At 43.5% G+C, this 27,668-nt stretch overlaps 1 protein-coding gene across 4 annotated transcripts; it reads left to right on the top strand.

The window, feature by feature from the left end:
* The first annotated feature begins 62 nt into the window (after window positions 1-62).
* LOC120924336 (probable N-acetyltransferase camello) lies at window positions 63-27,668 on the top strand. 4 transcript variants are annotated; one of them, XM_040335229.1, is made up of 2 exons: window positions 63-161; window positions 26,123-27,668. In XM_040335229.1, the coding sequence occupies exon 2, from the start codon at window positions 26,153-26,155 to the stop codon at window positions 26,810-26,812; it is 660 nt and encodes a 219-aa protein (XP_040191163.1). In that variant the 5' UTR covers window positions 63-161; window positions 26,123-26,152; the 3' UTR covers window positions 26,813-27,668. The 4 variants fall into 4 exon arrangements, with proteins under 4 accessions (XP_040191163.1, XP_040191172.1, XP_040191188.1 ...); XM_040335238.1 differs by lacking the exon at window positions 63-161 and adding an exon at window positions 3,738-3,813; XM_040335254.1 differs by lacking the exon at window positions 63-161 and adding an exon at window positions 11,510-11,533.

The raw sequence follows: 27,668 nt of genomic DNA, 5'->3' as shown, positions 1-27,668 counted from the left end.
ACTGTCTGTATACAGCTTTATATGGCACAGCTGGTGTGTAGGGGAAGGGAGAGCGGAGAATGTCACACGGCGGAGGGTTGTGGGTAGAAGACGCACAGGATTCTGGGAGACACAGGCTCAGTATGATCTAGGAGGAGAAGAGACTGCAGACGCTGAGAGAGGTACAATGTGTTTATTATTTCCTGTGTTATGTATTATTATATGATTATTACATCCTGTGTATCGTATATTCCCAACTCCGGAGACTGAGTCTGTTACATTGTATAAATATTATTATTATATCCTGTATTATATATTATTATATGATTATTACATCCTGTGTATTGTATATTCCGACACCGGAGACTGAATCTGTTACATTGTATAATTATTATTATTATTATTATTATTTTTATTATATCCTGTATTAGATATTATATGATTATTACATCCTGTGTAACGTATATTCCCAACTCCGGAGACTGAATCTGTTACATTGTATAATTATTATTATTATTATTATTATTATTTTTATTATATCCTGTATTAGATATTATATGATTATTACATCCTGTGTAACGTATATTCCCAACTCCGGAGACTGAATCTGTTACATTGTATAATTATTATTATTATTATTATTATTATTATTATTATTATATCCTTTATTATATATTATATGATTATTACATCCTGTGAATCTTATATTCCAACACCGGAGACAGAATCTGTTACATTGTAGTATTATTATTATTATTATTATTTCCTGTATTATAAATTATTAGATTATTACATCCTGTGTATCGTATATTCCCAACACCGGAGACAGAATCTGTTACATTGTATTCTTATTATTATATCCTGTACTATATATTATTATATTATCACTACATCCTGTGTATCGTATATTCCAAACACCGGAGAGTGAATGTATTATGCCTCGTACACACGACCGGACTTTCAGAGAAAAATAGTCAGTCCGGCTGTGTTTAGCCTCCATTGGACTTTTTTTCTCGGAAGTCTGACGGACCTTAGATAGAGAACCTGCTCTCTTTCTTTCCGACGGACTCACGGCGGACTTATGCACGGTCTAAAGTCCGGTTGTGTGTACGAGGCATAACATTGTATTCTTCTTCTTCTTATTATTATTATTATCCTGTACTATCTATATATATAAAACTCAACGTGTGTGTGTGTGTGTATGTATGTATGTATGTATGTTCCAGCATCACGTCCAAACGGCTAAAGATATTAACATGAAACTTGGCACACATGTTACTTATATGTCAGCAACAAACATAGTATAGGTGGTTTAACCCTTACCCACCCCCATTTGCCATGGTCGGGGTTTTCCTTTAAAGTCCCATTCAACTCTATGGGAAATACATGTTACTTCATAACTTCCAAACGGCTGTACATATTTCGATAACACTTGGTCACATGTTACTTATATGTCCACTTAAACTATAGGATAGTTAATTTATCCCTTAACTACCCCCATTTGTGAGGGTCGGGATTTTTGTTTAAAGTCCCATGCAAATCAATGGGAAATGTATGTTCCCACATAACTTCTGTATGCCTGGAGATATTTCAATAATACCTGCTACACATATTACTTATATGCCAAATAAAAATATATGACAGTTACATTAACCCTTACCTACACCCTTATATAAAAGATGGGTATATTTATATTACTATGATTTTCCTCCCCAAATGGTTAAGATAGGAAGACCGGGCAACGCCGGGTATTCAGCTAGTATATATTATATGATTACTACATCCTGTGTATCGTACATTCCAAACACTGGAGACTGGATCTGTTACATTGTATAATTATTATTATATCCCATATTATTTAATATATGATTACGGCACCTGTGTTTTGTATATTCCAAACGCAAGAGACCGTAATCTGTCACATTGTATAATTATTATTATATTGTGTACTATATATTACAATATCCTGTGTCTGTAACTGTTATACTATATAGTACAGGATATAATAATAATTATACAACGTAACAGTTGCAGTCTCCGGTGTTTGGAATGTACAAGACATGAGACAGTGTCATAATATATACAGGATATATAATAATAATAATAATAATAATAATAATAATAATAATAATAAATATATATAATTTTTACTTTATTTTTAAAATCAGAATTTCTTTTCAAAATGTTTCTATTAATTTTTAATAATAATTTATTAATAATTTATTAATAATTTTACAACGTAACAATTGCAGTCTCTAGTGTTTGGAATGTACAAGACATGAGACAGTGTCATAATATATACAGGATATAATAATAATAAAAATAATAATAATAATAATAATAATTATAAATATATATAATTTTTACTTTATTTTTTAAAATCAGAATTTGTTTTCAAAAAACATTGTCATATTATATACAGGATATAATAATAATAATAATAATAATAATTATATATATATATATATATATATATATATATATATATATATATATATATATATATATATATATATTTTTATTATTATTATTTATTAAATCAGAATTTATTAAACCACTAGGGGTCTGCGCTATAGCCCAATGACAGCCACAGCGCGGACCCCAATTGCCTGGAGGTCGTCAATAAACGTCCTCCGCGGCGCGCGCTGTGATCATCCAAGTCGCTGAGACTCGGGTGATCACAGATCAGAGTAAGGAGCTGATCCCGGCCCCTTACCACGTGATCAGCTGTCAGCCAATGACAGTTGATCACGTGATGAAAACAAAGCCCGGCAATAATTTTTTTTTTCTCCTCACGCTGACAGCGTGAGCCGATCACAGGCTTAGGTGCAAGGGACATCAGTCCGAAGAGGGAGGAGGCACATCTGCCTCATTCTGCCAATCTATACCCCCTGCCAGTGTCACCTGCCAGTGTCCACAGTGCCACCTATCAATGCCCACGAGTGAAACCTATCAATGCCCACCATTGGTGCCAATCAGTGCCTCATCAGTGCCACCTAGCAGTGCTGCCTATCATTGTAATCTACCAGTGCCGATCAGTGCCCATTATTGCCACCCATCAGTACCCATCAGTGCCACCTTTCAATGCCACCTATTAGTGCCACTTTTCAGTGCCACCTATCAATGCCCTTGCCAGTGTCACCTCTCAGTGTCACCTCTCAGTGCCCACCAGTGCCACCTATCAGTGCCCACCAGTGCCGCCTATCAGTGTCCACCAGTGCCGCCCATCGGTGCCAATCAGTGCAGCCTCATCAGCGTACATCAATGAAGGAGAAAAATTACCTGTTAGCAAAATTTTATAACAAAATATAAAAAAATATAAAAACCGCAGAGGTGATCAAATACCACCAAAAGAAAGCTCTATTTGTGGGGAATTGCGTCAGCGCTGAAAGCTGAAAATTGGTCTGGGCAGGAGGGGGGTTTAAGTGCCCGGCAAGCAAGTGGTTAAAAAAATGTTTTGTTTATTTTTAATAATAATTTATTAATAATTATAAAACGTGACAGATTGCTGTCCGGTGTTTGGAACATTTGTAATCATATATTAGATAATAATAATAATTATACAATGTAACAGTTCTGGGTGTTTGGTGTGTACCATATACAGGATGCAGCTCAATATTATAATCATTTTACAATGTAACAGGTTCAGTCTCTGGTGTTTTATAATGTACATTATTATTATTATTATACAGGATGTATATGGCGCCAACAGTTTGCACAGCGCTTTACAACATCGGGGAAGACCGTACAGTTCCAATACAGGAGGAATCAGAGGGCCCGGCTCGGTAGAGCTTACAATCTAAGAGGGAGGGATACTCAGGATGCAGTAATCATGTAATATATAGTACCTGAAAAAATAAACATTATAATATTACAACATCTTGTGTTTCTTATGTTGCAAACACTGTAATTGTTACATTGTATAAATATTATTACATCCTGTACTATATGTTATATCATTAGTCTCGGCTCACACTGGGGAGGCTTTAAAGTCGCGTGACTCTGAAGCCGTCGTCGTACAGCGCGACTTCAGTGCGTCTTGCAAACGACTTCTGTAATAGAAGTCAATGCACATCGCTCCGAAGTCGCCCCCAAAAGTTACAGGAACCTTTTTTTTAATTAAACTACATGGAATGCGACTTGTCAGGCGGATAAGTCGCCTGAGTGTGACCCGACTCTTACTGCATCCTGTCTAGTATATTCCAAACAACTGGAGACTTTAACCCCTTGCTTACTGGGCACATATACCCCCCCCACAGGGCCCCCCGGGGAGGTGAAATTTCAGCTTCCGGCACTGCGTCGCTTTAACTGACAATTGCGCGGTCGTGCGATGTGGCTCCCAAACAAAATTGACGTCCTTTTTTCCCCACAAATAGAGCTGTCTTTTGGTGGTATTTGATCACCTCTGCGGTTTTTATTTTTTGCGCTATAAACAAAAAAAGAGCGACAATTTTGAAAAAAAAAACAATATTTTTTACTTTTTGCTGTAATAATATCCCATTTTTTTTTAAAAAAAAAAGCTAATTTTTTTTCTCAGTTTAGGCCGATACGTATTCTTCTACATATTTTCGGTATAAAAAAAATAATCGCAATAAGCGACTGGTTTGCGCAAAAGTTATACTGTAGTGCCTACAAAATAGGAGACAGAACTATGATTTTTTTTTTTACTAGTAATGGCGGAGATCTGCGATTTTTTTTATTGGGACTGCGATATTATGGCGGACACATCGGACACTTTTGACACATTTTTGGGACTATTCACATTTATACAGCGATCAGTGCTATAAAAATGCACTGGTTACTGTATAAATGTGACTGGCAGGGAAGGGGGTTAACACTAGGGGGCGAGGAAGGGGTTAAATGTGTTCCCTGCATAGGGTTTCTAACTGTGGGGGGAGGGGACCGATCTGTGTCCCTATGTACAAGGGACACACCATCCGGTCTCCTCTCCCTGACAGGACGTGGATCTGTGTGTTTACACCCCATCATTACACACAGATCCACGTCCTTGTCTGTGTAACGGGCGATCGCGGCTGCCTGGCGGACATTGCGGCCACCAGGCACGCGCATCGGCACTGCAGCGATGCGGCAGGCGCGCGCCCCCCAGTGGCCGGAGGAGCCGAGGACGTCTAAAGACGTCCTCCCGGCAATTGAGAGCCATCTTGTGGCCGTCTTTTGGCAATAGGGAGGATACCAAGTGGTTAATTGTTATAATAATAATTAGCATTAGTATTATATCCTGTAGTATGTATTATATTATCGCTACATCCTGTATCTTGTATACTGTATTCCAAACACCGGAGACAAAAACTGTTACATTGTATTATTATTATTATATTCTGCTGCAGTCTGTATATTGTATAAAGTAAACACCAGAGACTTAACTGTTACATTGTATAATTCAGGTTTTTTTTTGTTTGTCATCTGTGCCCCATTGGGGAGATTTCCCTTCACTTCCGGTGTTTCGTCAGATGAGGCGACCTGTCAGAATGTGTAACGGAAGTGACGTTCCGTCTCCGCCATCTTGCTACACCCCGCACTCCTCCATAGTAAGGATACACTGAGAAGGGTGAAAGCGGACATCTTGTTACACCCACCGGAGTTTTGCATTTGGCACTTATATTTACCAGTAAAGTGAGTTTATATAGTGAAATCCAGTACTTAGAAATGACGTTGAATTTTAACCACTTAAGACCCCGACCAAAATGCAGGTAAAGGACCCGGACAGTGCGTCGCTTTAACTGACAATTGCGCGGTCGTGCGACGTGGCTCCCAAACAAAATTGGCGTCCCTTTTTCCCCACAAATAGAGCTTTCTTTTGGTGGTTTTTGATCACCGCTGCGGTTTTTATTTTTTGCGCAATAAAAAAAAATAGAGCGACAGTTTTGAAAAAAATGCAATATTTTTTACTTTTTTCTATAATAAATATATATAAAAAAAAACAATTTTTCCTCAGTTTAGGCCGATACGTATTCTTCTACCTATTTTTGGTAAAAAAATCGCAATAAGCGTTTATCGATTGGTTTGCGCAAAATTTATAGTGTTTACAAAATAGGGGATAGTTTTATTGCATTTTTATTAATATTTTTTTTTTACTACTAATGGCGGCGATCAGCGATTTTTTTTTCTTGACTGCGACATTATGGCGGACACATCTGACAATTTTGACACATTTTTGGGACCATTGTCATTTTCACAGCAGAAAATGCTATAAAAATGCACTGATTGGGAGTTAACCACTAGGGGTCGCTGAAGGGGTTAAGTGTGACCTCATATGTGTTTCTAACTCAAGGGGCAGGGCTGGACGTGTGACGTCATTGATCGTGTTTCCCTATATCAGGGAACACACGATCAATTACAGCGCACAGCTCTCCTCGTTCTTCAGCTCCGGGGACCGATATCGGGACTCCATCGGCGATCAGGTGCGCGGGTCCCGCTGCCGAGGTCACGGAGCTTCGGATCGGGTCTCGGGCGCGCTCCCGCGACCCACGGCTGGGCACTTAAAGAGGACGTACCTGTACGTGCTTGTGCCCAGCCGTGCCATTCTGCCGACGTATATCTGCAGGAGGTGGTCCTTACGTGGTTAAAAGCAGCGGCAAGCCGGCTCATCTCACAGGTTTGCTGATCTGACAGAACACCGCTGCTTTTAAAATTCAACATCTAACCAGTCAGACGAACTTCTAAGCACTGTATATGCAAAACTCCGGTGGGTGTAACAAGATGTCTGCTTTCCCCCCTTCTCAGTCTACTGTATCCTTACTATGGAGGAGCGCGGGGTGTAGCAAGATGGCGGAGACGGAACGTCACTTCCGTTACACATTCTGACGGATTGCCGAATCTGACAAAACACCGACCCCATAGCTAAAGCAGGAAGTAGGAGGAAATCCCTTCAAAGAGAAGGAATCTCTGGTTGTCAACAAAGCTAGTGTCCCCATTGAAAAAACGTTCTTCTATTAATGTGGTTGTAAACCCATGACAACCACTTTAAATCTCCGCCGAAAAAAAATATAATAAAAGTCAGCAGCTACAAATACTGCAGCTGCTGACTCTTAATATTAGGACACTTACCTGTCCTGGAGTCCAGCGCCGTCCGCAGCAGAGGATGAGCGATCGCTCGTCACTCTGCTGCCCCCACCGCCATCCTCGGTGAGAGAACCAGGAAGTGAAGCGCTGCGGCTTCACTGCCCGGTTCCCTACGGCGCATGCGCGAGTCGTGCTACGCCATGCTCACTGGTCCACGCTGTGTTCTGGGAGCAACGGAGGGACAGGGGGGACGGGACGGGAGGTGACGTCCTGCCCGCAGTCTACCCGCAGACTGTGTGGCTGGAAGTGGGTGCAAATACCTGTCTGCACCCCCCTCCCCCCTGAAAGGTGTCAAATGTGACACCGGAGGGGGGGAGGGTTCCGATGAGCGGAAGTTCCACTTTAGGGTGGAGCTCCGCTTTAACCACTTGCGGACCGCCGCACGACGATATACGTCGACAAAACGGCACGGCTGGGCACAAGGGCGTACATGTATGTCCCCTTTAAGAGCCTAGCCATGGGTCGCACAGCACACCGCCGGCGGCGTGCTTGCGACCCAGTCCTCTTCTCAGTGACTGTCCCTGCGGTAACAGCGGACCCGATCGCCGCCGGTGTTCCGCGATTGGGTCACAGAGAGGAAGAACGGGGAGAGGTAAGTGTAAACAAGCCGCTCTCCCCGTGCTTCCTAGTGTGGCTGTCACTGATCGTCTGTTCCCTGTCATAGGGAACGACGATCAGTGACGTCACACGCACAGCTACGCCCCCCTACAGTAAGAACACTCCCTTAGGACACACTTAACCACTTAAGACCTGGACCAAAATGCAGCTAAAGGACCTTGCCCCTTTATGCGATTCGGGACTGTGTCGTTTTAACTGACAAATGCGCGGTCGTGCGACGTGGCTCCCAAACAAAATTGTCATCCTTTTTTTCCCACAGATAGAGCTTTCTTTTGGTGGTATTTGATCCCCTCTGCGGTTTTTATTTTTTGCACTATAAACAAAAATAGAGCGACAATTTTGAAAAAAATTCAATATTTTTTACTTTTTGCTATAATAAATATCCCACAAAAATATATATAATTTTTTTTTCCTCAGTTTAGGCCGATACGTATTCTTCTACCTATTTTTGGTAAAAAAAATCGCAATAAGCGTTTATCGGTTGGTTTGCGCAAAATTTATAGCGTTTACAAAATAGGGGATAGTTTTATTGCATTTTTATTAGTTTTTTATTTTTTTACTACTAATGGCGGCGATCAGCGATTTTTTTTTCGTGACTGCGACATTATGGCGGACACTTCAGACAATTTTGACACATTTTTGGGACCATTGTCATTTTCACAGCAAAAAATGCATTTAAAATGCATTGTTTACTGTGAAAATGACAATTGCAGTTTGGGAGTTAACCACAGGTGGCGCTGAAGGGGTTAAGTGTGACCTCATCTGTGTTTCTAACTGTAGGGGGGTGTGGCTGTAGGTGTGACGTCATCGAATGTGTTTCCCTATAAAAGGGATCACTCGATGCAGCCGCCACAGTGAAGAACGGGGAAGCGGTGTTTACATACGTCTCTCCCCGTTCTTCAGCTCCGGGGAGCGATCGCGGGACTAAATCGGCGATCGGGTCCGCAGGTCCCGTGGTCCCGGTCACGGAGCTTCGGACCGGGTCGCGGGCGCGCGCCCGCGACCCACAGCTGGGTACTAGTACAGGACGTACCTTTACGTGCTTGTGCCCAGCCGTGCCATTCTGCCGACGTATATGTGCAGGAGGCGGTCCTTAAGTGGTTAACCCCTACAGCGCCCCCTCCTGGTTAACCCCTTCACTGGCAGTGTAATTTTTACAGTAATCAGTGCATTTTTATAGCGCTGTCCGCCATAATGTCGCAGTCACGATAAAAAAAATCGCTGATCGCCGCCATTACTTGTAAAAAATGTTTTTTTATAAAAATGCCATAAAACGATCCCCTATTTTGTAAACGCTATAACTTTTGCGCAAACCAATCAACAAACGCTTATTGCGATTTTTTTTTTACCAAAAATAGGTAGAAGAATACGTATCGGCCTAAACTGAGGAAACTTTTTTTATATATTTTTGGGGGATATTTATTATAGCAAAAAGTAAAAAATATTTTACATTTTTTTTCAAAATTGTCGCTCTATTTTTGTTCATAGCGCAAAAAATAAAAACCGCAGAGATGATCAAATACCACCAAAAAAAAGCTCTGTTTGTGGGGAAAAAAAGGATGTCGATTTTGTTTGGGAGCCACGTCGCACGACCGCGCAATTGTCAGTTAAAGCGATGCAGTGCCGAATCGCAAAAAGTGGCCTGGTCTTTGGCCAGGGCTGAAGTGGTTAAAAAAAATCGAAGAACTGCGGCGGCTGGTCGGCATGTAGTTAAAGTGGTTAGAAATCTTTTCATATACCCAATGAAGTGACTGGACTCAGATGATACACAGAGATGAAACAAATCCTCCTACATACGGTGTACCTGTTTATCTGCAGTCTTCTCTTCTACATCTGTTCAAAGTCCAGCATTTATACATCTTGGGCCAGATTCACAGAGAGATACGACGGTGTATCTCCTGATACGCCGTCGTATCTCTGACTTACACTGGTCGTATCTATGCGACTGATTCATAGAATCAGTTACGCATAGATATGCCTAAGATCCGTAACTGTGTTACACCGTCGGATCTTATTATTTTAAATTTGAAAATGGCGCGGGGGGCGTTCCCGCTGATTTACGCTGAATAATATGTAAATCAGCGAGATACGCGAATTCACGAACGTACGCGGACCCGACGCAGTTTGTTACGACGTTTCCGTAGCGGTTTTCCAGGCGTATACTTACCCCTGCTTCTATGAGGCGCAGCCAATGTTAAGTATAGCCGTCGTTCCCGCGTCGATTTAGAATATTTTTACGTCGTTTGCGTACGCCGATTCAGAAACCTGCACGTCGCAAGTTACGCTCACGTCGAAACCACTGACGTCCTAGTGACGTTAGTGGGAGCAATGCACGCCGGGAAATTTCGCGGACGGCGCATGCTCATTTAAATCGGCACGGGAACGCGCCTGATTTAAATAGTACACTCCCCCTAGCCGCGGAATTTGAATTCCACCGGGGGTTTTGCGATAAGTCGCCGCAAGTTTGGAGGTAAGTGGTTTGTGAATTACCCACTTGCCTCGCAAACTTGCGGCAGCGTATCTTAAATCAGATAGATCACGCGGATCTAAAGATCCGCTGATCTACCTGAATCTGGTTCCTTGTCTGAGCTCTCAGAACGCAGGGGACAGGGAACTGCAATTTATACACTGCAGACCTCAGTGAGAGCTGATTGGAGGGAAGGGACAGCCCTCCTCCCCTTCACGCAGCTCACAGGAACAAAGCTGAGGCTATCAATCACAGGTTGTATGCTGGAGTTCCCTCCCCTGTCACCATTTTTCTCTTGGTGTCAGGAAAACGTGTCAGAAGCGACTCAAGCTGATAGGAGAGGAAAGAGGCGACACACAGAAATGACACTTAGTGCTCTGGACTGAGACAATAACACACTATAGATCAGGGGTAGGCAACCTGGGGCCCTCCAGCTGTTGTGGAACTACATTTCCCATGAGGCATTGCAAGGCAGGCAGTGACAATTACTTCCAGAGGCATGATGGGACTTGTAGTTCTGCAACAGTTGGAGGGCCCCAGGTTGCCTTCCCTTGCTATAGAGCATGGGTGCTGAACCTGTGGCCCTCCAGCTGTTGCAAAACTACAATTCCCATCATGCTTGTAACTGTCAGCGGCTTGCAATGCCTCATGGGACTTTTAGTTCCGCAACAGCTGGAGGGCCACAGGTTGAGCACCCATGCTATAGAGGGATATGGTTTTGTAGCGCTTAAAAAAAAAAAAAGTCCCTGACCCTTTCCAAAAAACGCAGAGGCCAAAAAAAAAATGCATTGATGTGAGAATGTTCCCTAGGAACCCATGTTTGCCACTTCCGGGCCGCCGCACGCCGATACACATCGGCTGTTTGGAGAGGGATACAGTGGCGGCCCGTCCATAGGGATGCCCGGGCGCCGCCCCCTCCTGTAGTAACGGGAAAAAAAAGGGGCCCTTTAAGAATTTTTATTTGGCTTAAAATGTAATTTTTACATTTTAACTGCAGTGATGGCGGCAGTCTATAGAGGGCGCTGCAGCGCCACCCCCTCTCGCAAATAACATACATTCATGCATTGTATTGCAAGAATGTATGTTATTGTTGGTTGCCAGCCGCCGCTGGTCTATTCAGATAACCGGACATAGGGCGCCGGTTACCTGAATAACGGCAGCTGGTTGGCTGAGCGGAAGTGCCTATCAGAGCCAACGGCTTTCCGAGTACAGGCCATCAGCTCCCGGATGTCTTATCCTCGGAACGTAGGGGGGCTGCGTCCCTTGTATAAGACTGACGGCCGTTTCAGCCAATCAGGTTCCCGGATTCTGGTTATCAGGAACCTGATTGGCTGAAGCGTCACCAAGGCGGGAGAAGACATCGAGGGAGGACATGGAAGCAGAAAGGTAAGTGCATTTTACAGGGATTCCACTATGACCTCACTGCCGTTATTTCCCAGTTACAGGAACAATCTCCAGTAAGGAGATGGCATATCTGACAGTCACAGAGTATTTAGAGTCTGTATCTCACGCTGCACCCCCCCCTCCCCTTTAGGCGGTCTGCTTCGGGTGTCTCTTCTGCACATGCAGTAACTCATGGCATGGCAGCTACTGTGTGGGACTCTGTAACAGGAAGATGGGTGTGTTTCACAGCAACAGGTTGTTCTAAAATATGTCAAAAACAGGCATTCAGGCGGGGAAGAAGTTACACAACTTTTTTTTTTGGCCTATAGCTTTGGGAGAGAGAGAGAGAGCATGGTCTGTGGGGGAAGGTGAGAACTCCATCAGATTACAGGATAATGTATCCTCACTGACTTAGGTTCCAATATAACTAATGTGAGTGCTGCTGGATCCCCTCCACCTCTGTATATAGTGTGCTGTGTTCTCTGTATGTATTGTATGTACTGTGTGTTCTGTGTGTTCTGTGTATGTTCTGTGTATGTACTGCGTGTTCTCTGTATGTATTGTATGCATGGTGTGTTCTGTGTGTGTACGGTGCGTTCTGTGTATGCACGGTGTGTTCTGTGTGTGTACGGTGCGTTCTGTGTATGCACGGTGTGTTCTGTGTGTGTACGGTGCGTTCTGTGTATGCATGGTGTGTTCTGTGTGTGTACGGTGCGTTCTGTGTATGTACGGTGTATTCTGTGTGTGTACGGTGCGTTCTGTGGGTGTACGGTGTGTTCTGTGTGTGTACGGTGCGTTCTGTGTATGTACGGTGTGTTCTGTGTATGTACGGTGTGTTCTGTGTGTGTACGGTGCGTTCTGTGTATGTACGGTGTGTTCTGTGTGTGTACGGTGCGTTCTGTGTGTGTACGGTGCGTTCTGTGTATGTACGGAGTGTTCTGTGTGTGTACGGTGCGTTCTGTGTATGCACGGTGTGTTCTGTGTGTGTATGGTGCGTTCTGTGTATGCACGGTGTGTTCTGTGTGTGTATGGTGCGTTCTGTGTGTGTACGGTGTGTTCTGTGTGTGTACGGTGTGTTCTGTGTGTGTACGGTGCGTTCTGTGTGTGTACGGTGCGTTCTGTGTGTGTACGGTGTGTTCTGTGTGTGTACGGTGTGTTCTGTGTGTGTACGGTGCGTTCTGTGTGTGTACGGTGCGTTCTGTGTGTGTACGGTGCGTTCTGTGTATGTACGGTGTGTTCTGTGTGTGTACGGTGCGTTCTGTGTGTGTACGGTGCGTTCTGTGTGTGTACGGTGCGTTCTGTGTATGTACGGTGTGTTCTGTGTGTGTACGGTGCGTTCTGTGTGTGTACGGTGCGTTCTGTGTATGTACGGAGTGTTCTGTGTGTGTACGGTGCGTTCTGTGTATGCACGGTGTGTTCTGTGTGTGTATGGTGCGTTCTGTGTATGCACGGTGTGTTCTGTGTGTGTATGGTGCGTTCTGTGTGTGTACGGTGTGTTCTGTGTGTGTACGGTGTGTTCTGTGTGTGTACGGTGCGTTCTGTGTGTGTACGGTGCGTTCTGTGTGTGTACGGTGTGTTCTGTGTGTGTACGGTGTGTTCTGTGTGTGTACGGTGTGTTCTGTGTGTGTACGGTGTGTTCTGTGTGTGTACGGTGCGTTCTGTGTGTGTACGGTGCGTTCTGTGTGTGTACGGTTGTGTGTACGGTGCGTTCTGTGTGTGTACGGTGCGTTCTGTGTGTGTACGGTGTGTTCTGTGTGTGTACGGATGTCTTATCCTCGGAACGTAGGGGGGCTGCGTCCCTTGTATAAGACTGACGGCCGTTTCAGCCAATCAGGTTCCCGGATTCTGGTTATCAGGAACCTGATTGGCTGAAGCGTCACCAAGGCGGGAGAAGACATCGAGGGAGGACATGGAAGCAGAAAGGTAAGTGCATTTTACAGGGATTCCACTATGACCTCACTGCCGTTATTTCCCAGTTACAGGAACAATCCCCAGTAAGGAGATGGCATATCTGACAGTCACAGAGTATTTAGAGTCTGTATCTCACGCTGCACCCCCCCCTCCCCTTTAGGCGGTCTGCTTCGGGTGTCTCTTCTGCACATGCAGTAACTCATGCCATGGCAGCTACTGTGTGGGACTCTGTAATAAGAAGATGGGTGTGTTTCACAGCAACAGGTTGTTCTAAAATATGTCAAAAACAGGCATTCAGGCGGGGAAGAAGTTACACAACTTTTTTTTTTTGCCTATAGCTTTGGGAGAGAGAGAGAGCATGGTCTGTGGGGGAAGGTGAGAACTCCATCAGATTACAGGATAATGCATCCTCACTGACTTAGGTTCCAATATAACTAATGTGAGTGCTGCTGGATCCCCTCCACCTCTATATATAGTGTGCTGTGTTCTCTGTATGTACTGTGTGTTCTCTGTATGTATTGTATGTACTGTGTGTTCTGTGTGTTCTGTGTATGTTCTGTGTATGTACTGCGTGTTCTCTGTATGTATTGTATGCATGGTGTGTTCTGTGTGTGTACGGTGCGTTCTGTGTATGCACGGTGTGTTCTGTGTGTGTACGGTGCGTTCTGTGTATGCATGGTGTGTTCTGTGTGTGTACGGTGCGTTCTGTGTATGTACGGTGTATTCTGTGTGTGTACGGTGCGTTCTGTGGGTGTACGGTGTGTTCTGTGTGTGTACGGTGCGTTCTGTGTATGTACGGTGTGTTCTGTGTATGTACGGTGTGTTCTGTGTGTGTACGGTGCGTTCTGTGTATGTACGGTGTGTTCTGTGTGTGTACGGTGCGTTCTGTGTGTGTACGGTGTGTTCTGTGTATGTACGGTGTGTTCTGTGTGTGTACGGTGCGTTCTGTGTATGCACGGTGTGTTCTGTGTGTGTATGGTGCGTTCTGTGTGTGTACGGTGTGTTCTGTGTGTGTACGGTGTGTTCTGTGTGTGTACGGTGCGTTCTGTGTGTGTACGGTGCGTTCTGTGTATGCACGGTGTGTTCTGTGTATGTACGGTGCGTTCTGTGTGTGTACGGTGCGTTCTGTGTGTGTACGGTGCGTTCTGTGTGTGTACGGTGCGTTCTGTGTGTGTACGGTGTGTTCTGTGTGTGTACGGATGTCTTATCCTCGGAACGTAGGGGGGCTGCGTCCCTTGTATAAGACTGACGGCCGTTTCAGCCAATCAGGTTCCCGGATTCTGGTTATCAGGAACCTGATTGGCTGAAGCGTCACCAAGGCGGGAGAAGACATCGAGGGAGGACATGGAAGCAGAAAGGTAAGTGCATTTTACAGGGATTCCACTATGACCTCACTGCCGTTATTTCCCAGTTACAGGAACAATCCCCAGTAAGGAGATGGCATATCTGACAGTCACAGAGTATTTAGAGTCTGTATCTCACGCTGCACCCCCCCTCCCCTTTAGGCGGTCTGCTTCGGGTGTCTCTTCTGCACATGCAGTAACTCATGGCATGGCAGCTACTGTGTGGGACTCTGTAATAAGAAGATGGGTGTGTTTCACAGCAACAGGTTGTTCTAAAATATGTCAAAAACAGGCATTCAGGCGGGGAAGAAGTTACACAACTTTTTTTTTTGGCCTATAGCTTTGAGGGGGGGGGGGGAGAGGAGAGAGAGAGAGAGAGATCGATCTGTGGGGGAAGGTGAGAACTCCATCAGATTACAGGATAATGCATCCTCACTGACTCAGGTTCCAATATAACTAATGTGAGTGCTGCTGGATCCCCTCCACCTCTGTATATAGTGTGCTGTGTTCTCTGTATGTACTGTGTGTTCTCTGTATGTATTGTATGTACTGTGTGTTCTCTGTATGTATTGTATGTACTGTGTGTTCTGTGTATGTTCTGTGTATGTACTGCATGTTCTCTGTATGTATTGTATGCATGGTGTGTTCTGTGTGTGTACGGTGCGTTCTGTGTATGTACGGTGTGTTCTGTGTACGGTGCGTTCTGTGTATGTACGGTGTGTTCTGTGTACGGTGCGTTCTGTGTGTGTACGGTGTGTTCTGTGTGTATGTACGGTGCGTTCTGTGTGTGTACGGTGTGTTCTGTGTGTGTACGGTGTGTTCTGTGTGTGTACGGTGCATGCACGGTGTGTTCTGTGTATGCACGGTGTGTTCTGTGTGTTCTGTGCCTGCACGGTGTGTTCTGTGTGTGTACGGTGCGTTCTGTGTATGCACGGTGTGTTCTGTGTGTGTACGGTGCGTTCTGTGTGTGTACGGTGTGTTCTGTGTGTGTACGGTGCGTTCTGTGTATGTACGGTGTGTTCTGTGTATGTACGGTGTGTTCTGTGTGTGTACGGTGCGTTCTGTGTATGCACGGTGTGTTCTGTGTATGCACGGTGTGTTCTGTGTCTGCACGGTGTGTTCTGTGTGTGTACGGTGCGTTCTGTGTATGCACGGTGTGTTCTGTGTGTTTTGTGTATGCACGGTGTGTTCTGTGTGTTCTGTGTGTTCTGTGTCTGCACGGTGTGTTCTGTGTGTTCTGTGTCTGCACGGTGTGTTCTGTGTGTGTACGGTGCGTTCTGTGTATGCACGGTGTGTTCTGTGTGTTCTGTGTATGTACGGTGTGTTCTGTGTGTGTGTGTGTACGGTGCGTTCTGTGTGTGTACGGTGTTTTCTGTGTGTGTACGGTGCGTTATGTGTATGTACGGTGTGTTCTGTGTGTGTACGGTGCGTTCTGTGTATGCACGGTGCGTTCTGTGTATGCACGGTGTGTTCTGTGTGTTCTGTGTCTGCACGGTGTGTTCTGTGTGTGTACGGTGTGTTCTGTGTGTTCTGTGTCTGCACGGTGTGTTCTGTGTATGCACGGTGTGTTCTGTGTATGCACAGTGTGTTCTGTGTGTTCTGTGGGTATTGGGAGCTGTGACAGCAGAGGATGGGCAGGTAAGGAGCTGGAGGGGTTTGCACCCCCCCAATTTGTTTTTATCACCAGCCACCACTGGAGGGATATCTCTGTCATGGCAGCAGCTAGCTACCATAACCCTGGTATCCTCTTCTTCAGCGGGCGGTCCAGGTTTCCCATAATGGTGGTCTATGCGATTCACCGCAAGATCACTTTTATTAGCGGCGGGAGAGGGGCCCCCCTCCCATCGCTCTTCCTGGACTCTGCGGTGGATTCACCGCAAGATCACTTTTATCAGCGGCGGGAGAGGGGCCCCCCCTCCCCTGCCCTCCGCCGCTTACCGTAGATACCGTAAATATGTAGAAGAATACGTATCGGCCTAAACCGAGGACATTTTTTTATTTTTTTTTAAATGGGATATTATTATAACAAAAAGTAAAAAATATTGGCCCATATTCTGTGTAAAAATCCGTGGGCTGCACTTAAGGCACTTACACTCCGCTGTCCCAACTTACAGGAGCAAGTGCTGTATTCCCCAAACACTTGCTCCGTAAGTTGGGACAGCGGAGTGTAAATGGCCCGGCGTAGCCTGGCGGATCTCCAAGGGGGCGGCTTGTATTCAAATTAAGCGCGCCCCCGCATACGCAAATGAGTCCTTCACGTAAATGCCATCTAGCGGCGGCCGGCGTCATTACATTTAAGATCCGCCAGTGTAAGTGACTTACAGATGGCGGATCTTAAGTGTATCTATGCGAAAATGATTCTAAGAATCAGTCGCATAGATACACTGGCCAAAAAAGGGAGATACAATGGAGTATCCTGAGATACTCCATCGTAACTTCTATGAGAATATGGCCCATTGTGGTTTTTTTTTCAAAATTTTCTGTCTTTTTATGTTTAAAGCTCAAAAAATAAAAATCGCAGAGATGATCAAATACCACCAAAAGGAAGCTCTATTTGTGGGAAAAAAATGATAAAAATATAATTTGGGTACAGTGTTGTATGACCGCGCAATTGTCATTCAAAATGCGTCAGCGCTGAAAATTGGTCTGGGCACGAAGGGGGTTTAAGTGCCCAGTAATGAAGTGGTTAAAGGGGAGTTCCAGTCTTTTTTATGTTTATTAAAAGCCAGCGGCTACAAAAAGTGTAGCTGCTGACTTTTAATAAATGGACACTTACCTGCTCCACTGTCCAGCAACGCGGCCGCCCAGAGCGTTGCTCCTCTCCCCCCCTCTCCGCCGGCGCCTCCATTCAGACTGTGGGCACCCGGCCGTGACAGCTTTCAGCTTCACGGCCGGGCACTCGCTGCGCATGCACGAGCTGCGCTGCGCTCTAGGAGTGGACAGGCGATCTCCTACAGGAAGGGGCCGCCTAAGGCGATATGACGAGTAACCTAAGCGGTCCCTGGGCGAAAGGAAGAAGTGGGACAGGAAGTTCCACTCCTAATGAAGCCCCCACTCTAGGGTTGCCACCTGTACGGGATTCCCTGGGTACGGGTCTTGAATCATGTGCCCGGGTTTTGTACTGCCTGTAACCCGGGCACATGATTTAGCCCAGAACAGGGGCAGACCATCCAGACAGGGGGGACCATCAGCACACCTTTAACTGTGAAACAGCAGCAGCGGCATTGTAAAGTATACACTGGTGTAGATTCACGTAGCTGCGCTTTAAGTTACGGCGGCGCAGCGTAGTGTATTTACGCTACGCCTCCGCAACTTACAGGAGCAAGTGCAGTATTCACAAAGCACTTGCTCCGTAAGTTGCGGCGGCGTAGCGTAAATGGGGCCGGCGTAAGCGCGCGTAATTCAAATGTGGAAGGGGGGCGTGTTTTATGTAAATGTATGATGACCTGCGCCGTCCGTGTACATATCCCAGTGTGCATTGCTTCCAAGTACGGCGCAACAACGTTTTGGTTTCGACGTGAACGTAAATAACGTCCAGCCCCATTCGCGAACGACTTACGCAAACAACGTCAAAAATTCAAATTTCAAAGCGGGAACGACGTCCATACTTAACATTGGCTGCGCCTCCTAATAGCGGGAGCAACCTTACGCAGAAAAAGCCTTTACGCAAACGACGTAAAAAACTACCTCCGGGCGCACGTACGTTTGTGAATCGGCGTATCTAGGTAACTTGCATATTCTACGCCGAAAACAACGGAGGCGCCCCTAGCGGCCAACATAATATTGCACACAATTCTACGCCGCCGCAATCAAGTTACGTCGGTGGAGGAAGCCTATTTTTTAAGCGTATCTGCCTTTGAGAATCGGCGTAACGATACGCCGGCGCAGATTTAAAATTACGGCGGCGTATCTGGTGATACGCCGCCGTAATAGCTATGTGAATCTACCCCACTGTGCCTGCGGTGTGTGTTCGGGATCCAAAGCTCCTTTCTGTCCCCTCCCCCCTCCTCCCTCCAGTCTCGTGCTGTGCGGGGTCCTTGTTATCTCAGACTCATCCACCCCGTGTGTGTTGAGAGACCTGGGAGGCGGAGCTCACTGTAGCTCCTGTCCGCTGGTCAGAGGAAGGGAGGAGGTGAGTTGAAGTTTCTTAGGGTGGATAGAAGTTGCAAACTTTCAAGGAGATTTTTTCTTCAGGAGAAGAATCTTGGAGGAGACAGTGAGTGTGGGGGGAGGGGAGGGGGGGTGAGGACTGCAGCCCGATCACATGTGACAGATCACTTCTAAGCATGAACAGTCTGTGCAAACATCCTCCAATCCAATTGTTCAGACGAGATATGTGGGGTAATTTATAGCCATTCATGTAACCTGTGTGTATGTGGTGAGTTCACACCTCTGATTGTACCGACTCAGAGCCTGGAGAACACTGGGTTACATGAATGGTCATTGATCTACCTTCACATTATCTGGAGTGCTGGGGGTGGAGTACATAGATCGGCACTTACATCTAGTAGTACTGTTGTATGATTTATTGTTGTAAATGTCTTTAGTGGATGAGTTTTTATTTATTTTTTATTATTATTATTATTATTATTATTATTATTATTATTATTATTATTATTATTATATACATCGCTATCTGACCACTTCTCAGCCCCCAACTCCCCCCAGCTTACATCACCCCCCCCCAGACCACTTCATACAGACACCACACTCCTCTCCTGTACTAACTGCACCCATCATACCTTCCACACTCCTCTCCTGTACTAACTGCACCCATCATACCTTCCACACTCCTCTCCTGTACTAACTGCACCCATCATACCCTCCGCACTCCTCTCCTGTACTAACTGCACCCATCATACCTTCCACACTCCTCTCCTGTACTAACTGCACCCATCATACCTTCCACACTCCTCTCCTGTACTAACTGCACCCATCATACCCTCCGCACTCCTCTCCTGTACTAACTGCACCCATCATACCTTTCCAAACTCCTCTCCTGTACTAACTGCACCCATCATACCTTCCACACTCCTCTCCTGTACTAACTGCACCCATCATACCCTCCGCACTCCTCTCCTGTACTAACTGCACCCATCATACCTTTCCAAACTCCTCTCCTGTACTAACTGCACCCATCATACCTTCCAAACTCCTCTCCTGTACTAACTGCACCCATCATACCTTCCAAACTCCTCTCCTGTACTAACTGCACCCATCATACCTTCCAAACTCCTCTCCTGTACTAACTGCACCCATCAAACCTTCCAAACTCCTCTCCTGTACTAACTGCTCCCATCATACCTTCCAAACTCCTCTCCTGTACATACTGTCCCCATCATACCCTTCGCACTCCTCTCCTGTACTAACTTCTCCCATCATACCTTCCAAACACCTCTCCTGTACTAACTGCACCCATCATACCTTCCAAACTCCTCTCCTGTACTAACTTCTCCCATCATACCTTCCAAACTCCTCTCCTGTACATACTACCTCATTATACCCTCCACACTCCTCTCCTGTACTAACTGCACCCATCATACACTCCACACTCCTCTCCTGTACTAACTGCACCCATCATACCTTCCAAACTCCTCTCCTGTACTAACTGCACCCATCATACCTTCCAAACTCCTCTCCTGTACTAACTGCACCCATCATACACTCCACACTCCTCTCCTGTATGTACTGCCCACTATCATACCCTCCGCACTCCTCTCCTGTACATACTGCCCCCCTCACTCCCCCCCTAAAAAAATGACATGCCAAATGTGGCATGTAAGGTTTAAGCGGAAGTTCCATTTTTTGGTGGAACTCCGCTTTAAGTGGTTAAAAAATTTCCTGCAAAAGCATGAAAAAAACATAGGTGGAGCCTAATAATACACAGAAAATAGGCCACAAGCAACTTGGTGGTGGAATAAATTTTTTTGTTTTATTTAACCGCTTGCCGACCGCCGCACGTCGGCAGAATGGCACGGCTGCGCATATTGGCGTACAGGTACCTCCCCTTTAATATGCACAGTCGTGGGTCGTGTGCACGCCGCCGGCAGAGCGTTCGCGACCCGGTCAGGTACTCTGAGACCGCGCTCATGGGACCCGCGGACCCGATCGCCGCCGATGTTCCGCGATCGGGTCACAGAGCTGAAGAATGGGATGATGTCAGTGTAAACAAACCTTTTCCCGTTCTTCCTAGTCAGACTGTCACTGATCACCTGTTCCCTGTCATAGGGAACGACGATCAGTGACCTGACACGCCAAGCCACGCCCCCCACACAGTAAGAATCACTCCCTAGGACACACTTAACCCCCTTGAGCTCCCCCTAGTGGTTAACCCCTTCACTGCCAGTGTCATTTTCACAGTGATTGGTGCATTTTTATAGCACTGATCGCTGTATAAATGACAATGGTCCCAAAATAGTGTCAAAAGTGTCCGAAGTGTCCACCATAATGTCGCAGTCATGATAAAAAAATCGCTGATCGCCGTCATTACTAGTAAAAAAAAAATATTAATAAAAATGCCATAAACCTATGCTCCTATTTTGTAGACGCTATAAATTTTGCGCAAACCAATCAATATACGCTTATTGTGATTTTTTTCCCAAAAATATGTAGAAGAATACGTATCGGCCTAAACTGAGGAAAAAAATGTTTTTTTATATATTTTTGGGGGATATTTATTATCGCAAAAAGGAAAAAATATTGCTTTTTTTTTTTCAAAACTGACGCTCTATTTTTGTTTATAGCGCAAAAAATAAAAACCGCAGAGGTGATCAAATACCACCAAAAGAAACCTCTATTTGTGGGGAAAAAAGGACGCCAATTTTGTTTGGGAGTCACGTCGCACGACCGCGCCATTGTCAGTTAAAGCGACGCAGTGCCGAATCGCAAAAAAAGGGGCCCGGTCCTTTAGCAACAAAATGGTCCGGGGGTGAAGTGATTTTCTTTATTAAAGGATAATTTTCTGAACAGAGAAACTATTGGTGGAATAATTGGATACATTACGGCAATGCAGTAACAATACATGATTCCGTAAACAGACAATTAAAAAGGTTTATAGACGCCGTACTAGATAATGTCACCACTAATCCATAAAATGGCAATAAATGAAACAGTTTATCTTCAGCGTTCTCCCCGCAGATATATTGTAGCACTTTTGTTGTTGTTTTTGTTTTCTGGGTTGAAGATGACCCTTCACCCGAAGGAGTGATGCCACCTTAGATAACAAGAAATTGTGTGCAAGTTAGAAAATAATTTACTAAGCTATTGCTAGACTCTCCAGACTTCAGGAAAATGTATTTTATTTTCGCGTCATTCATTTTTTTTTTCTCGGATCATTCGATGGATACTCATCATTTCGGATAATTCGTAACTTCGGATAAATTCGTATTTGTTAAGTTGACTAACAGCCAAATAGAAAAAGAAAATTCCTATAACAAGAATTTAATTGTTTCCAACTATTATTATAGTTTTTAATAATAATATTTATTATTATTATTATTTTGTATTATTATTATTATTATTATTATTATTTATTATTTTGTTACGTTCAATTTTTTTAGATGCAGCATTCCTATACCAATAATTAAATTGTTTCCAACTATTATTATAGTTTTTAATAATAATATTTATTATTATTATTTTTTTTATTATTATTATTATTATTATTATTATTATTATTATTATTATTATTATTACTAATAATTATTATGATTAGTTTTTATTATTATTAATTATTATTATTATTTTTTTTTTTTTATTATTATTATTATTATTATTATTATTATTATTATTATTATTTATTATTATTTTGTTACGTTCCATTCATTTAGATGCAGCATTCCTATACCAACAATTTAATTGTTTCCAACTATTATTATAGTTTTTAATAATAATATTTATTATTATTATTATTATTTTTTATTATCATTATTATTATTATTATTATTATTATTATTATTATTATTATTATTATTATTATTATTATTTATTATTATTTTGTTACTTTCCATTCGTTTAGATGCAGCATTCCTATACCAATAATTTAATTGTTTCCAACTATTATTATAGTTTTAATAATAATATGTATTATTATTATTATTATTATTATTATTATTATTATTATTATTATTATCATTAATAATATAATTTTTATTATTATTATTATTATTATTGTTATTGTTATTGTTATTATTAATATTTATTATTATTATTTTTGTATTATTATTATTATTATTTTGTTACGTTCCATTCGTTTAGAGGGATATGCAATTAGCGGACCTCCAGCTTTTGCAAAACTACAAGTCCCATCATGCCTCTGCCTCTGGGTGTCATGCTTGTGGCTGTCAGCTACGCCTCATGGGAATTGTAGTTCTGCAACAGCTGGAGGTCCACTAATTGCATATCCTTTAGATGCAGCATTCGTTATTTCGGGTAATTTGTAACATCGGATACATTTGTATTCGTTACGTTCACTAATGCCGTGTACGCACGATCGGTGTTTCCGATGAAAAAAGACCGATGGACTTTTTTCATGGGAGAAACCGATCGTGTGTGGGCCCCATCGGTCTTTTTTCCATCGGTGTAAAAAAAAAAAAAATAGAACATGTTTTAAATTTTACCGATGTAAAAAAAAAAACCTATAGGAAATTCTGATCGTCTGTGTGGAATTCCATTGGAGAAAAAAACCCATGCATGCTCAGAATCAAGTCGACGCATGCTCGGAAGCATTGAACTTAATTTTTCGCGGCTCGTCGTCGTGTTTTACGTCGCCGCGTTTTGGACGGTCGCAATTTAGTCTGATGGTGTGTAGGCAAGACTGATGAAAGTCAGCTTCATCGGAATTCCGATGGAAAATTCCATCAGGTTTTATCCCATCAGAAATCCGATCGTGTGTACACAGCTTTACAGCCAAATTTGAATGGAAATTCCATTACCTACACAGTGGAGCCTCGGATTGCGAGTAACGCGGTTAAAAAGCGTTTCACAATCCGAGCGCTGTGTATTTTGAAAAATCCTAACTCGGTTTGCGAGTGTTGTCTCGCAACACGAGTAGGATTCAGGCCAAAGCGGTGTGCAGTACCACGTTTGGCCTGAGGTAGGGGGGGTGCCAGAGCCCTGAGCAGAGCTGAACGGCGCTGATCGTAGCCGATCTGCGCCATTCGAAAATGCTCGTAAAGACTCGGAAATACTCCGTTCCCGAGCCTTTCCGAGGTCAGCCAAGCTGCCCTCTGGCCACATGCGGTATTGCATGCCATTGAAGTCAATGCAGAACAAATTATTTTCGTTTCTATTGACTTCAATGGGGAAACTTGTTTTGATATGCGAGTACTTTGGATTACAAGCATTCTCCTGGAACGGATTATACTCGTAATCCGAGGTTCCACTGTAATTTAATAGTTTATAACTATTGTAGTTTTTATTTATTATTATTATTATTATTATTATTATTATTAATAAGAAATAATAATAAAATTATAATAATGGTTATTAAACTTAATATTTTAATTATAATAGAAATTATCCGAATATTTTTCGTTCTTTTCGAATTTTCTTTCCTTAAGATTCTTAGGGGCAGATCCTCAGAGCGAGTACGCCGGCGTATCTACTGATGCGTACTTTCAAATTACCCGCGTCGTATCTTTAGTTTGAATCCTCAAACCAAGATACGATGGCATCTGGGTTAGATCCGACAGGCGTACGCCTTCGGATCGTAGATGCAATACTTCGGCGTCCGCTGGGTGGACTTTGCGTCATTTTCCGTGTCGGGTATGCAAATTAGCTATTTCCGACGATCCACGAACGTACGTGCGGCCGTTGAATTCTCTTACATCATCTCTAGTCGGCTTTTTCCGGCGTATAGTTAAAGCTGCTATTTTGCGGCGTATAGTTAGACTTGCCATGTTAAGTATGGCCGTCGTTCCCGCGTCGAAATTTGAATTTTTTTTTTTTGCGTAAGTCGTCCATTGAATCGGGATGGACGTAATTCACGTCTAAGTTAAAAAAAATGACGTTGTTGCAACGTCATTTAGCGCAATGCACGGCGGGAAATTTAGAAACGGAGCATGCGCAGTTCATTCGGCGGGGGGACGCGCTTCATTTAAATGAAACACGCCCCCTAATCGCCGATTTGAATTCCGCCGCCAGAGATACACTACGCCGCCATAACTTACGGCGCAAAATCTTCCTGGATTCGAACTAAAGCCAGGTAAGATACGCCGGCGTAGCGTATCTCTGATACACTGCGCGGGTGCAGATCTCTGTAGATCTGCCCCTTAGAATTTTATCATTTTGGATTTTCGTTCTTTTAGAAAATTTTCGTTTTCGAAAAAAAGTTTTTTTCCAAAATTACGAATGTGCCAAATTCTTTTCCGAAAAACAAATTCAGCACAAAATTATAATAAAAATAAAATAATGGTTAATAAACTTAATATCTTAATTATAATAGAAATTATCCGAATGATTTAGTTTTTTCCGATTTTTGTTCTTCTTTGAGAATTTGCAGATTTTCTTTCTTTCGGATTTTAGAAATTTTGGATTTTCAAAAACATTCGTCAAACTTTCGTTAATTAAGATGTTTCCAAATTAACGGATATGCCAAATTTTTCAGAAAAAAGCAAACAAATTCATAATAATAATAAAACTATAAAAATGGTTAATAAACATAGTATTTTATTTATAATAGAAATTATCCAAATTATCGTTTATTTTTTTATTTTTGTTCTTATTTTTGGATTTTCTTTCTTTCGAATTTTTTGTTCTTCTTTTACAATTTTCGGATTTTCTTTCTTTTAAAAATCCAAAAATTAGTTTGGAATCTATTTTCTTTCTTCGGAAATAAAAAAAATCCGAAAATTCTAAAATTTGAATTTCGGTTTTTCACCCTTTCAAATTTTCATTCTTTTAGAACATTTTTGTTTTCCAAAAAATTCATTAAATGGACTTTCGTTAATTCAGATGTTTTCGAATTAACGAATATGCCAAATTTTTTACGAAAAAACTAATTTGGAACGAAACAAATTGCACATGTCTACCTGTTACCTGACTATCCAGAAGACCAGGAAAAATATTCTCATACTGTACGTGTTCCAGACTATTTAATTTTTTTAAATGTATTTATTTATTGAAATTTTGGAAGGATTTAATCCTAATTAAATGATCTTGTATGACATGCAAACAGGTGTGTTTTATATTTACATTTTTTAATTAATTCATTTATTTATTTTTTAATTCAAGAAAGAACAATAATTTGATATCAAAGATATTTAGCAGTATGTAAGTATGAAGGTAGATGGTTTCTATAGTAGAATATTTTTGTAATTATTATCTTATGTCTCTGCAGGATCGGCTGGGTTGGCGCGTTGAGGGGGCCATGGCCGAATTCACCATCCGAGTGTATAAGAACAAAGACTACAATGCGGTCCGGATGTTGTTTGCCGAGGGGATGCTGGAGCACATTCCGGCCACTTGCGCCCACTTGTTGAAGCTCCCCCGCTCCCAGTTCATCCTCTTCATCTCCTTCATCAGCCTCCTTTTAGTCTCCAAGTCCTACTTGCTCTCTCTCATCAGCCTGGCTGTTGTGTTCATGGGCGGCCGCCGCCTGCTGACCAAAGAGTTTCACCAGTACGTCAACCAGTGCCAACGAGAAGACTTGCTGGACATCGAGGAGTCTTACATGGCCAGCAACAACTCCTGCTTCTGGGTGGCGGAGTCCGACGGCCGAGTTGTTGGGATGGTCGGCGCCCAGTCCGCCCCTCGTTCTAGCGAAGTCATGCTGCTCAAACGTCTGTCGGTGGCCAAAGACCAGAGGCACAAGGGCATCGCCAAAGCCCTGTGCGTAAAGGTCATTGACTTTGCTCGCCAACGGGGGTACCAAAGAGTGACACTGGAGACCTCTATGATACAACTTGCGGCTCACAAATTATACGAAACCATGGGATTCCAGAAGACCGACGACAAGGTCCTCCCGTCACTGTTTGGAAGATTTGCCAACTTCTCCATCCTGACTTTTGAATATCCAATCAAAGAATAATACGCCGAGGTGAAGACGGATAGAGGACTGCCTTCTCTCGGAGGATTTATTTAGCACTATTAAGGTTATTTTTACAAAAAAAGAAGGAATGAGCATGAGATTAAATTCTAAAAATGTATTTTGGAACCATGTGAAGTTTTCTAAAACTTTTATCACTGTAGCCAATAAATGATTGCTGCTTGTTTTGTGTTACTGTGAAACATGTCTGTAGGCCAGGATTTAGGGGTATCTAAAACGATATGAGTTGTGGATAGAGTGTGGAAGTGATAGAACCTTGGGAGCACAGACCTAACTAGAACTTATAGGGCCCCAATGCGAGAAGCCATGAAAGGTCCCCTTTTCCCTCAGTCCTGGGGCCCTTTCCTCTGAGCCCGGGCCCTTTCCTCTGAGCCCAGGGGCCTTTCCTCTGAGCCCGGGGCCCTTTCCTCTAAGCCCGGGGCCCTTTCCTCTGAGTCCGGTCCCGTTCCTCTGGGCCCTTTCCTTTGAGCCTGTGGGCCCTTTCCTCTGGGCATGTGGGCCCTTTCCTCTGAGCCTGTGGGCCCTTTCCTCTGAGCCTGTGGGCCCTTTCCTCTGAGCCTGTGGGCCCTTTCCTCTGAGCCCGGGGCTCTCTCTCTCTGTTACTGTGAAACACGTCTGTAGGCCAAGATTTAGGTGTATCTAAAACTATATGAGTTGTGGATAGAGTGTGGAATGTTGGGAGCAAAGGCGTCACTAGAACCTTTAGCCCTGATGCAAGAAGCCATGAAAGGGCCCCATTTTACATTAGTCCTGGGGCCCTGTCCTCTGAGCCAGCATGTCTGTAGGCCAGAATTTAGGTGTATCTAAAACTATATGAGTTGTGGATAGAGTGTGGAAG

Source organism: Rana temporaria, chromosome 1 (genome assembly GCF_905171775.1).
Source record: "Rana temporaria chromosome 1, aRanTem1.1, whole genome shotgun sequence".
NCBI lineage: Eukaryota > Metazoa > Chordata > Amphibia > Anura > Ranidae > Rana > Rana temporaria.
The sequence above is the reverse complement of the archived record's forward strand: the minus strand, read 5'-3'. Positions and strand labels throughout refer to the sequence as shown.